The sequence below is a fragment of the Schistocerca nitens genome, chromosome 12, assembly GCF_023898315.1.
Source record: "Schistocerca nitens isolate TAMUIC-IGC-003100 chromosome 12, iqSchNite1.1, whole genome shotgun sequence".
Classification (NCBI taxonomy): Eukaryota; Metazoa; Arthropoda; class Insecta; order Orthoptera; family Acrididae; genus Schistocerca; species Schistocerca nitens.
The window spans coordinates 25645432-25658239 of record NC_064625.1 but is presented as its reverse complement, the minus strand read 5'-3'; the positions used below and the strand labels follow the sequence as shown (position 1 = coordinate 25658239).

The 12808-nt window shown below is 42.1% G+C and overlaps 1 protein-coding gene across 1 annotated transcript in view; it reads right to left on the bottom strand.

Annotated features, from left to right (window-relative positions):
* LOC126215239 (F-box/LRR-repeat protein 17-like) overlaps positions 1-12808 on the bottom strand; it is a 75438-nt gene that overhangs the window by 16440 nt on the left and 46190 nt on the right. Inside the window, exon 6 of the mRNA XM_049941902.1 lies at positions 1095-1319. Within this exon, the coding sequence (XP_049797859.1) occupies positions 1095-1319 (225 nt within the window). The remainder of the gene's footprint in view (positions 1-1094; positions 1320-12808) is intronic.

Sequence of the window (12808 nt, the reverse complement as noted above, 5' to 3'; positions counted from 1 at the left end):
AAAGTCTCCTTCATATTACTGTAAAGAATAAGATATAGCACTGCAAGTTATGAAGTAGGAAAACAGATAAATAAATCAAAATTTATGAACAGTGTATGTGAAAACTGTGGACGAATGTTACCGCTATGGTGACTTATTAGCACATCTGAAAGGAGAGATGGGGCATGTGTTGCTCCCCAACAAACTACTAAAAACACAAATGAGCACTAATGACACAAAAAATACAAAATTGGAAAACATAACTTCTGTTCTAGTGTAATTTAGTCATGAGATTCCCAAATTTGTCAAGTCCTAGTAATACTTACCTACATTAAATATAATCTTTCACGATTAAAGTTGTGTAAACATAATTTTTTATAAAATAAAGTACAGATGACGCACTGGAAGTTAACTGATCTTCACATAACAACTATGAACCACCCTAAAGTATTTCAGAGTTTCAGGAGTAATCACTGACATGTTTTATTTTGAAGTGTGAAATAAATGGTTCAAACTGGTACATAAGTCGCAGGTTAGTAGCTAACAAAATGTTATTGCAAGCCTTATCACTGCACGTTCCCATGCAGAATATCTAAAATCTCGCTGAGGCCTCCTCCTGAATTTGCAAACAAAACATTGTCATCACTTTGTATTTCTCACACCTGTTATTTAGATACTTCGTTATATACTGTCACTTTTACATTTTTTATTGTTGCCTTTTCATCACAATCAATGCAATGCAAGCTCCTCAGCAAAGAAGGCGAGCATTAGCAGAAGGCTCATACAGTAGGGTGATGTGTGGAAATGATAACACCCACGTGTACACGTACTCTTCACACAAATTTAGTGGATGCCCTTTCACTCCTACGCATCTGTGACTGCTCAAAAGGAAAGAGGCATCCTGTGGACACAACACTAGCAAGCATAGCAAGCTGCTTCACAAATGATTGAGCCAATACGATTGCTCTGTCATAATTTTGTACTTCAGCTCGTTAGATTTTGCAGTTTGCTGTAATTCTGCTTCAAATAATTCAAGTTTGCCGAGTGAGCAAGAAATTTTGTAAGTGCTAAATGTGAACTGCTGAGTTGTTACCTAAGTGTAGATCTTTCCTTACCTGAGGCTGACAAGCTTTCCCGGAAACCTATCAAATGGCACTCCAGTAATAAGGGAACTGTCGAGTGTCAGGCTGCGCACACCGGATAGTTCGAGGATACTGTCCAGACCTGGCTGCAGCTCTGGAAACTCAAATTCTTCCACGATCAACGTGTGAAGTCGTGGTAGCCTGGCGAGGCAGGGGATCAGGGCTCCGCCGAGACCTTTGCAAGCTGACACATTCAGTCTGGAATAAACGCAGGAAAATGTTAATGCCAATTGTCATCTGTGAAACAGAGCATCTTTGATGAAAATAAAAAATTTATCACCAACTACAAGACAATGTCTTACACAGCTCAACTCCAACCCAAGAGGGGCATTTCGAAAGTTCTGCACACTGTAACATAGAACTAAAGAAAATAATTTACTTTACAAAATACCGTCACAGGCCTTCAATATACTCTCTGTTCCTGCTTATGGCAGCTTCCCAACATTTTGGCAACTTCTGTATTCCAGATAGGGCATCTCCATTGTCGGGCTGTCTGATCGCTTGGGTCACCTCACTGGAAGCTTATTCAATGTATCAAAATGTTTTCAACAGAACTGTTCCTTCAGTTTGGGAAACAAGCCAAAGTCTGTTAAGGAAGCTGAGGAAGTAGACCCGTCCATATTTGGAAAATGTTTCTCACGCTGGTATGGTAATATGTAGTGTTGCATTAGTGTGCTAAATGAGGAAATCAGCTGCAAGCACGTCAGGTATTCTCTGACGAATTCTCGGGCGCAAAACATTTTACAGAAACAGTTTGTAGTATGTGCCAGTTACTGACATCCTCTGGAGCACTCTATTTGTAGCTATGACTCTGTCCGTGTCATACACAAAGATCGTCATCAATTCACCTTTCAGTGTTGGTGGCAGAATTTTTTCAGGTACTGAAACTTGAAACTTTTACATTGTGACTATTGAAATGCCAGTTCCAGCTCAAAATCTCATATCCACATTTCATCAGGTGCAACTACCCTTTCCAGAAACTGTTGTTCTGTTTGACACCACTGAATCAATTCTTCTGCTATCCTTTTGTGGCCAGCTTCCTGCCCTTCACTCAGGTCATGCGGAACCCATTTGACCGCAACTTCTATCACCTTTTAATTTTCAAATTTTGATTTCTGTATGCTAAATTGATAGCTATTTTGGCCTCATATGCAATTTCCTCACGTTTTTCATCACTCCTCTCTCAAAACATCATTAGTAATAACCTGAGAGATGTAGTCTGTTGCAGCTGACAGCCTTCCACTTCTTGGGTTGTTTTTGGTGCTTACCTGACCTTCACAGTAAAAAGCAGAGAACAATGAGACTGTGTTACGAGCCACTGCACTATTCCCACACCCCTCTTTCAAAGTCTTGTAAATTTCCACTGGGTTCTTTCCACACAAAAATTTGATTTTGATGTAGAAATGCTGGTCACTACTCCCTGCCGCCGTTAGATAAGCAGCTGCCAGCAGCAAGTCGTGTACTCTTAGCTGACTTATTTCTTACATAGTTTAATTCTTAATTTCTTTGCGTGTTTTTGGGTACTTGCATTGTTTAATTCATAAATTTCGGGCATATTATAGTATTTGAGAGTTGTAGCATCGCATTTTAGTACCTGAATAGTGTAAAATCGCGTAGTCTCCTTCCGCCGTCGAGCAGTGTGTCGGCAGTGCACAAGTAGCAGCATTACTGCATTTACTAGGCAATCTTGTATTTTAATAACCGTTTAAATTTTGTCGATTTGCTTGCGCTCTCTTTAGATTAGTTCAGACGTTCTTTGCACAACAGTTTTTAGCACGGATAGGGACTGCAACTGCTGTGTTCGGATGCGGGCCGAGTTGGCATCCCTTCGCTCCCAGCTTCTGGCTGTGTTGGCTTCGGTCACACAGCTTGAGGCTGTTGCCAATGGGCATCACTGTGGGGGTCCGGATGGGGGTTTGTCGGAGACGGCCAGCTCGTCCCACGCATCCCCCGATCGGACTACGGCTGTGGCTGCCCGGGATACGGCCCACATTGAGGCTGACCCCTCATCCGTGGTAGAGTGGGAGGTCGTCTCGAGGTGTGGCAGGGGGCGAAAAACATTCCGGAGGGCTGAACCGAAGTCCTCTCCAGTTTGTATGACGAACCAGTTTCAGGCTCTGTCTCTGGCTGATACTGATCTTCAGCCGGACATGGCTGCTTGTCCTGTTCCAGAGGTTGCCCCTCAGTCTGCGAGATCCGGGTGGTCGCAAAGGGTGGGCTTACCAGTAGTCGGGAGCTCCAACGTCAGGCGCGTAATGGGGACCCTTAGGGATATGGCAGCGAGAGAGGGGAAGAAAACCAATGTGCACTCTGTGTGCATACCGGGGGGAGTCATTCCAGATGTGGAAAGGGTCCTTCCGGATGCCATGAAGGGTACAGGGTGCACCCATCTGCAGGTGGTCGCTCATGTCGGCACCAATGATGTGTGTCGCTATGGATCGGAGGAAATCCTCTCTGGCTTCCAGCGGTTATCTGATTTGGTGAAGACCGTCAGTCTCGCTATCGGGACGAAAGCAGAGCTCACCATCTGCAGCATCGTCGACAGGACTGACTGCGGACCTTTGGTACAGAGCCGAGTGGAGGGTCTGAATGGAGGGTCTGAATCAGAGGCTGAGACGGTTCTGCGACCGTATGGGCTACAGATTCCTAGACTTGCGCTATAGGGTGGTGGGGTTTCGGGTTCCGCTGGATAGGTCAGGAGTCCACTACACACAGCAGGCGGCTACACGGGTAGCAGGGGTTGTGTGGCGTGGACTGGGCGGTTTTTTAGGTTAGATGGCCTCGGCCAAGTACAGAAAGGGCAACAGCCTCAAACGGTGTGGGGCAAAGTCAGGACATGCGGGGACCAAGCAGCAATCGGTATTGTAACTGTAAACTGTCGAAGCTGCGTTGGTAAAGTACCGGAACTTCAAGCGCTGATAGAAAGCACCAAAGCTGAAATCATTGTAGGTATGGAAAGCTGGCTGAAGCCAGAGATAAATTCTGCCAGAATTTTTATAAAGGCACAGACGGTGTTTAGAAAGGAGAGGTTACACTCAACAACCGAGCTAGGTTAATAATTGGCTCCTTTTACCGACCTCCCAACTCAGCAGCAATAGTGGCAGAACAACTGAGAGAAAATCTGGAATACATTTCACATAAATTTTCTCAGCATGTTATAGTCTTAGGTGGAGATTTCAATTTACCAGATATAGACTGGGACACTCAGATGTTTAGGACGGGTGGTAGGGACAGAGCATCGAGTGACGTTATACTGAGTGCACTATCCGAAAATTACCTCGAGCAATTAAACAGAGAACCGACTCGTGGAGATAACATCTTGGACCGACTGATAACAAACAGACCCGAACTTTTCGACTCTGTAAGCGCATAACAGGGAATCAGTGATCATAAGGCCATTGCAGCATCCCTGAATATGGAAGTAAATAGGAATATAAAAAAAAAAGGGAGGAAGGTTTATCTGTTTAGCAAGAGTAATAGAAGGCAGATTTCAGACTACCGAACAGATCAAAACGAAAATTTCTGTTCAGACACTGACAATGTTGAGTATTTATGGAAAAAGCTCAAGGCAATCGTAAAATGCATTTTAGACAGGTATGTGCCGAGTAAAACTGTGAGGGATGGGAAAAACCCACCGTGGTTCAACAACAAAGTTAGGAAACTACTGCGAAAGCAAAGAGAGCTTCACTGCAAGTTTAAATGCAGCCAAAACCTCTCAGACAAACAGAATCTAAACGATGTCAAAGTAAGCGTAAGGAAGGCTATGCATGAAGCGTTCAGTGAATTCGAAAGTAAAATTCTATGTACCGACTTGACAGAAAATCCTAGGAAGCTCTGGTCTTACGTTAAATCAGTAAGTGGCTCGAAACAGGATATCCAGACACTCCAGGATGATGATGGCATTGAAACAGAGGATGACACGTGTAAAGCTGAAATACTAAACACCTTTTTCCAAAGCTGTTTCACAGAGGAAGACTGCACTGCAGTTCCTTCTCTAAATCCTCACACAAACCAAAAAATGACTGACATCAAAATAAGTGTCCAAGGAATAGAAAAGCAATTGAAATCATTCAACAGAGGAAAGTCCACTGGACCTGATGGGATTCCAATTCGATTCTACACAGAGTATGCGAAAGAACTTGCCCCCCTTCTAACAGCCGCATACCGGAAGTCTGTAGAGGAACGGAAGGTTCCAAATGATTGGAAAAGAGCACAGGTAGTCCCAGTCTTCAAGAAGGGTCATCGAGCAGATGCGCAAAACTATAGACCTGTATCTCTGACGTCGATCTGTTGTAGAATTTTAGAACGTTTTTTGCTCGCGTATCACGTCATTTCTGGAAACCTAGAATCTACTCTGTAGGAATCAACATGGATTCTGGAAGATCGTGAGACCCAACTCTCTTTATTTGTTCATGAGACCCAGAAAATATTAGATACAGGCTCCCAGGTAGATGCCCGCACTGTCGCCTGAGAAACAAAGGAAGAGCCTAGGGAATATCAGACCAGGTGTGTGGCTGGATTGAAGAGTTTTAAGCAAACAGAACACAGCATGTTGTTCTCAATGGAGAGACATCTACAGAGATTAAAGTATCCTCTGGCGTGCCACAGGGGAGTGTTATGGGACCATTGCTTTTCACAATATATATAAATGACCTAGTAGATAGTGTCAGAAGTTCCATGCGGCTTTTCATGGATGATGCTGTAGTATACAGAGAAGTTGCAGCATTAGAAAATTGTAGCGAAATGCAGGAAGATCTGCAGCGGATAGGCACTTGGTGCAGGGAGTGGCAACTGACCCTTAACATACACAAATGTAATGTATTGCGAATACATAGAAAGAAGGATCCTTTATTGTATGATTATATGATAGCAGAACAAACACTGGTAGCAGTTAATTCTGTAAAATATCGTGGGAGTATGCGTGTGGAACGATTTGAAGTGGAATGATCATATAAAATTAATTGTTGGTAAGGCAGATACCAGGCTGAGATTCATTGGGAGAGTCCTTAGAAAATGTAGTCCATCAACAAAGGAGGTGGCTTCGACCTATCATAGGGTTATTTGGTAAGCGTGATAGCGTTACGTAGATGTTCAGCAAACTCAAGTGGCAGACTCTGCAAGAGAGGCGCTCTGCATCGCGGCGTAGCTTGCTGTCCAGGTTTCGAGAGGGTGCGTTTCTGGATGAGGTATCTAATATATTGCTTCCCGCTACTTATACCTCCCGAGGAGATCACGAATGTAAAATTAGAGATATTCGAGCACGCACGGCGGCTTTCCGGCAGTCGTTCTTCCCGCGAATCATACGCAACTGGAACAGAAAGGGAGGCAATTACAGTGGCATGTAAAGTGCCCTCCGCCACACACCGTTGGGTGGCTTGTGGAGTATAAATGGAGATGTAGATGTAATTTAACCTGACCCTGTCTCAGCTTCCATTAAACTGAATTACTCACAACAGTGTCACGCGAACCTGCAAACACACGTATGACCTTCACACCTGAAGTCTCGTTCCCAACTGACACAAATTTCCAACTCTATTACGCCACTCTAACGGTCGTGAGTGCATAGTGCGCACAACTTTTGAAATGGTCCTCGTAACACAGATGGGAGAAAATGACACATATGCTCATACTTAATAAGTGTCACAACAGATGGTACGGGACACACAATAACAATACCTTACACAAAAGGGAAGGCTCTGAAGCAAGGAAAACAACTGTGTCTCAATTTGAAGCATTAAAGTTATACTATACATATAAACAGCCTAAATATCTGGATATAATTCTCAATTTGCAAGTCCTCGATAGCACAGTGGGAAAGAATGAATACTTTAAGTAAACCACTCTCCTACTGTAAGAAAATTTAAAGCTGTACTCAATACAACATTAAAAATAAGTAAATGTAAAAGTCAATGAAACAGTACCTGAGTTGTATCGCACATCACTGCCCCCTATTCCGCAATGAAAATGATGCAGCTACGACTAAATCAAACATTTAAACACCTGAAACTTCCTGGCAGATTAAAACTTTGTGCCGGACAGGGCCACGAACCTGTGAACATTGCCTTCTGCAGCTAATGCTCTACCGATTGAGCTACCCGAGTACGACTTGTGACTCGACCTCACAGCTTTACTTCTGCCACTACAGATTCTCCCGACTTCCGAACCTTACACAAGTTCTCTCACATACGAGGCACATTTAAATGTACTAAGTTTTTTTTTTTTTTAGTAAATAGTGTATTTGTGAAAAGTTACGGAATATTGTCAATACATCTGTTGACCATTTTTCCACATAATCGTCATCCTGTTCAATGCACGTGGTGAGCCACGGCACAAGCTTCTTTACACACTCCTCGAAGAACTCTCCTGCTACCTCCTTACCCTACTTCAGAGCATCTTTCTGCACCTGCAGCTGGTCGGTTCAAAATTTAGTTCCACTCGCGTGCTTCCACAGAGGTGAAAAGGTGATAATCTGAAAGTGCCAAGTCAGGGGAATATGGAGGTGGTTCAAAACATCTCACTCAAATAAGCCCGAGACAGCCTCGGTGGCTAAGGCTGTGCGAAGGTGGGCGTTGTCGTGCAATGAGCACACTCCTCTCCTCAGCATTCCCCTCTTCTTGTTTTGGGACGTTTCTAGCATTTGTAGACTTAGAGAAAGATTTGACAATGTTGACTGGAATACTCTCTTTCAAATTCTAAAGGTGGCAGGGGTAAAATACAGGGAGCGAAAGGCTATTTACAATTTGTACAGAAACCAGATGGCAGTTACAAGAGTCGAGGGACGTGAAAGGGAAGCAGTGGTTGCGAAGGGAGTGAGACAGGGTTGTAGCCTCTCCCCGATGTTATTCAATCTGTATATTGAGCAAGCAGTAAAGGAAACCAAAGAAAAATTCGGAGTAGGTATTAAAATCCATGGAGAAGTAATAAAAACTTTGAGGTTCGCCGATGACATTGTAATTCCGTCAGAGACAGCAAAGGACTTGAAAGAGCAGTTGAATGGAATGGACATAGTCTTGAAAGGAGGATATAAGATGAACATCATCAAAAGCAAAACGAGGATAATGTAATGTAGTCGAATTAAGTCGGATGATGCTGAGGGAATTAGATTAAGAAATGAGACATTTAAAGTTGTAAAGGAGTTTTGCTATTTGGGGAGCAAAATAACTGATGGCCGAAGTAGAGAGGATATAAAATGTATACTGGCAATGGCAAGGAAAGCGTTTCTGAAGCACAGAAATTTGTTAACATCGAGTATAGATTTAAGTGTCAGGAAGTCGTTTCTGAAAGTATTTGTATGGAGTGTAGCCATGTATGGAAGTGAAACATGGACGATAAATAGTTTGGACATGAAGAGAATAGAAGCTTTCGAAATGTGGTGCTAGAGAAGAATGCTGAAGATTAGATGGGTAGATCACATAACTAATGAGGAGGTACTGAATAGAATTGGGGAGAAGAGGAGTTTGTTGCACAACTTGACTAGAAGAAGGGATCAGTTGGTAGGACATGTTCTGAGGCATCGAGGGATCACCAATTTAGTACTGGAGGGCAGCGTGGAGGGTAAAAATCGTAGAGGGAGACCAAGAGATGAATACACTAAGCAGATTCAGAAGGATGTAGGCTGCAGTAGGTACTGGGAGATGAAGAAGCTTGCACAGGATAGAGTAGCATGGAGAGCTGCATCAAACCAGTCTCAGGACTGCACCATTTCAGTGCAGTAATGTGTTCATTGTAAATAAGTATTACAGTAGTTGTATTACCTTATAAATAAATAAAAAACTTTTTTATTTTAAATTCAGTGCATTAGTATTTGTAAAATGACTCTTAGTGTTCATTAAAAAATGACGATCATTCCACTTGGGACCTGTGGAATGGTACATTCGCTTATTTGTTTTAGTTGTAAATATTTGTCATGTATTGTTGTTTTTCTGACATGTTCCACATCCTGGAGGACCTCCTCACTACGGATCAATTGGAATGAAAGACCACAACAACAACATGGTCTCACAATATCTTTGTGCACTGACGGTTTCACTCTGAGGCAGATGTTTGACCAAAATAATGCCCTTCCACTCCCAAAACACTGGGGCCACGATTCTCTTGCCCAAAAGTGTGGTTTTGAATTTTTTGGCAGATGGGGGATTGGTGCGATGCCACTGTGATGACTGTCTTTTTATCTCAGGTGAGTAATGAGCCACCCAAATTTCATCTCCAGTCACAACAGATCTCAGAAAATCCTCACCTTCCGATTCGAGTCGCTCGAGAAACTCGCGGTCGCTACTGACCCGACTTATCTAGTGCTGCTCTGTCAGCTGTTTTGGGACCCATCTTGCACACAGTTTCTGGTATCCCAGCACCTCTGTGATTGTTTCATATAAGAGAGTTCTGGGGAGTTGTGGAAACATTGCAGGAATTTCAGGTGTGAACTGGTAATCTTTATGTACAGTTTCCCTAAATTTTGGACCAGATCATCACTTGAAATAGCGGTTCTTGGACTCGCTGTTCTGTACACCTTTGCCGTAAACTGCTTTTATTATAAAAAAAAATTCAGTAGCCATTATTCCTTTTATGACTATGAAGCGGATCATGGCACGTGGCTCACATCTGGCAGGATTTCTCACAGACATCTTTTACGCAACTGGACACAACAACACGAGTTTACACAGTTTTGTGTTCCCACAATCCCCGCTCTGGTCAGGGGATCCACCTCTGCCGTTCAAGTGTTGTCAACCCACAAGAAATAAAAAATCACAGCCAGTTATAGTCACGGAACACTTACTTTTCTAACTCGCCTTGCATCTTAAGGGGGGGGGGGGGGCAGTTATGGAGTAATGGCTTAGCCACAGCCTGGGGAATTACTTCCAGAAAGAATTATCACTCTGCAGTGGAGTGTGCACCAAGTAGAAACTTTCTGGCAGGCTGGAAATGTGAAAACTGGAAAGTAGGAGAAAGGTAATTGTGGCCGTAAAGCTCTGAAGCAGGGTCACGAGCTGGGCTCGGAGAGCTCAGTCGGTACAGCACTCGTCTCAAAAGCCAATGGTACCCAGTTCGAGTCCCGGTACAGTGCACAGTTTTCTTTTGCCAGGAAGTTTCCCGCCAGTTTTAACTAGTTAGGAGCTAGGTACCAAGTGGGCAGCACCGAATTACAAATGTATACTTGCACTTCACATGCTGCCCCCCCCCTCCCCCACTCCCATATACACACACTACTAGAGAAATTCCAGAAGTTCACAGTATTTTTACACCAATCTGTACTCGAGTACATACAAAACTCTTATGCAATATGTATGTGAAATTTCATTGTCTTAGAAGTCTTATCTCAAACTGGTAGTTTTTTGTCTTGAGACATTTAAAGGCATTAACTTATGACCTGTTGGTAACGGTGTACAAGGATAAATTTTTAATTGCTTTAGTGTCAAGATAGTTATACCACAATTATGGGGGAAAGATACAGAAATTTTTTTGGGGGGTGGGGGGTGGAGGGCGAGAGGGAGAGACAGGGGGGGGGGGGGCAGGCAGGGGTGCAACAGTAATCATTATGAATAAGGGTTTATTCAGTTAATATGTCCACAACATTAAAACTGCCCTCTGTATTTACTTTTCTTTTATGTATGAGAAATACTCTGAATGAAATGTAATTCTGGAAACTATTTGTTTATAGACATTCTGACAAATACTAACTAAATGATAGTTGTACCAGACATATGCTCCACCACACACCGAGGTGGCCTGTGAAGTAGCAATTTACATGTAGAGATGGAGATGCAGAGAGATCTGATTTGTTATAGGAGCTCCATTATCAGAAGAAACCTGAAAATAAGACAAGTTTCTTCCTCTGTATTTTCACTTGCCTGGGAAATTATACGAAACTGTACTGTCCAGAATTGGTATGACAATTGGGCAAAATTGCCTTGAGCGCTGATGCAATAATCCCACAAAAGCACTAGGTTGAAGAAACCCGTTTGATAAAACACTGTGTTCCGCTTCTCGAAGACATCTGCAACTGCCTCTGCACACCCTCATCTGACAGAAATCATCAACCCATCAAGGCCTTGTTCAACCCCCTAACTTCGTGATCTTTTTTTTCCAAATTATATTTCAAAAATTTTTTTTTTAATTAACGAAAACCATCCTATAATGAATGACATTACATATAGACACATAAGACAGCTTTTAAAGCTCAAAATAATGAGTTACAAAATTTTGAAAATCATTAATAATAAAATCCTGACAATACTCGTGCACTTAACTTCACCTAACACGTCTGAAACTTTAAGTCATTTTTTATTTTTTGTGCATCTATGAAGTCTAACCACATATTTCTCAACTGTTTCCTGTGAACAAAAATCTCGGAGGAGCTGGCTGGAGCACAGCAAATGTATTTCTCTCTGGGCACTGGTAAGCACTTATCACTCGACTTATGAACTGTCATCATTTTCAGCCTCTAATGAACTACTACTTGTTCTTAAATTTTTGAGATGCTAAATTCAATGTCAATTCAGGATCGCTATAGCCATCCTTTTTCGAAAGCACTGCGTAGAGGAGAGAGGCTGCCAGCACATTTTGCTGCCGCGTATCCAAGGACGACATTTAGCACAAACTGGCACAAGCAAAACACGACAGTGAGGTTACAAATGTAGGACCAGATAGTCTCTACTGGTCGAAATCACCGAGAACCCTCCCGCCACACCACACTGCACTGAAGCACATACGCAGACAGCACACACAGGTATAACTCATACACAAGTACAAATGTAATCAACATTTTCCAGGTTTTACTGTACGTTGTTGTTGTTGTAGTTAGTTATCATCATCATCATCATCATCATCATCATCAAGCTTTATATTAGTTAGACTATTTTTTTCCTCTATAGTCGATGAAATGTTAGCATAAATCCTACGAACTTTGTCTTTTTCAAATTGTTTTAATAACTTTTGAGTGTTCAAAACACTAAGGCTTAAATCAATAAAACCTGTGACACATTAAATTGCCCGAGTCTTCTTTTTAATAGTTACTTCAATAGAAACAGGATATTTCCGTACGTCCCACACAAAAGATAACACTTTGTAAGACGGACAGTGTAAAGTCACAGTCTTTTGCAATATCTTCAGATGACCAAATAGATGCTGTCCTTTCATAACCACTTCCCGTTGAGAGTCAGAAAAAGAAGCCTTGAATCACTTTTTGAATATGTTTTAATTTCACATAACTCAAGCCCCACATCAAGAGAAAAGAACCTCTAAATCTGCATTGTTTCGCCGAAGATCTTTTCTTTCTGATTCTATAATTTCTAATTGTTGGCGTAAATTTGCACTGTTGCATTTACAGCAGTTTTCGTTTTCACAATTAACATTTTGTCTAGTAGTAATTTCTTCATTACTTGGTAGTATATTTTCCTCTAAAATATCATTTACTTCTTTACGGTAACTTTGTTTTGTACCTGACTATTTCCCACATTGTTAGGCTCATTATTACTCCCTAAATCATAACTGGAGGATGGTAAATTTAGGGTAGGGATAGCATCAGTCTTCATCTTGTGTTCTGAAGTGATTTTCAACAGTTCACTTTTCAACTGAAAATGAATCTGCACATTTACAAGCATTTACCCATTTTCATTTCATCTTATCATTTTTAGGGAATATATGAACTTCAATCCTAACTCACTTGTGTGCTACGGTTAGTACAACTGGCG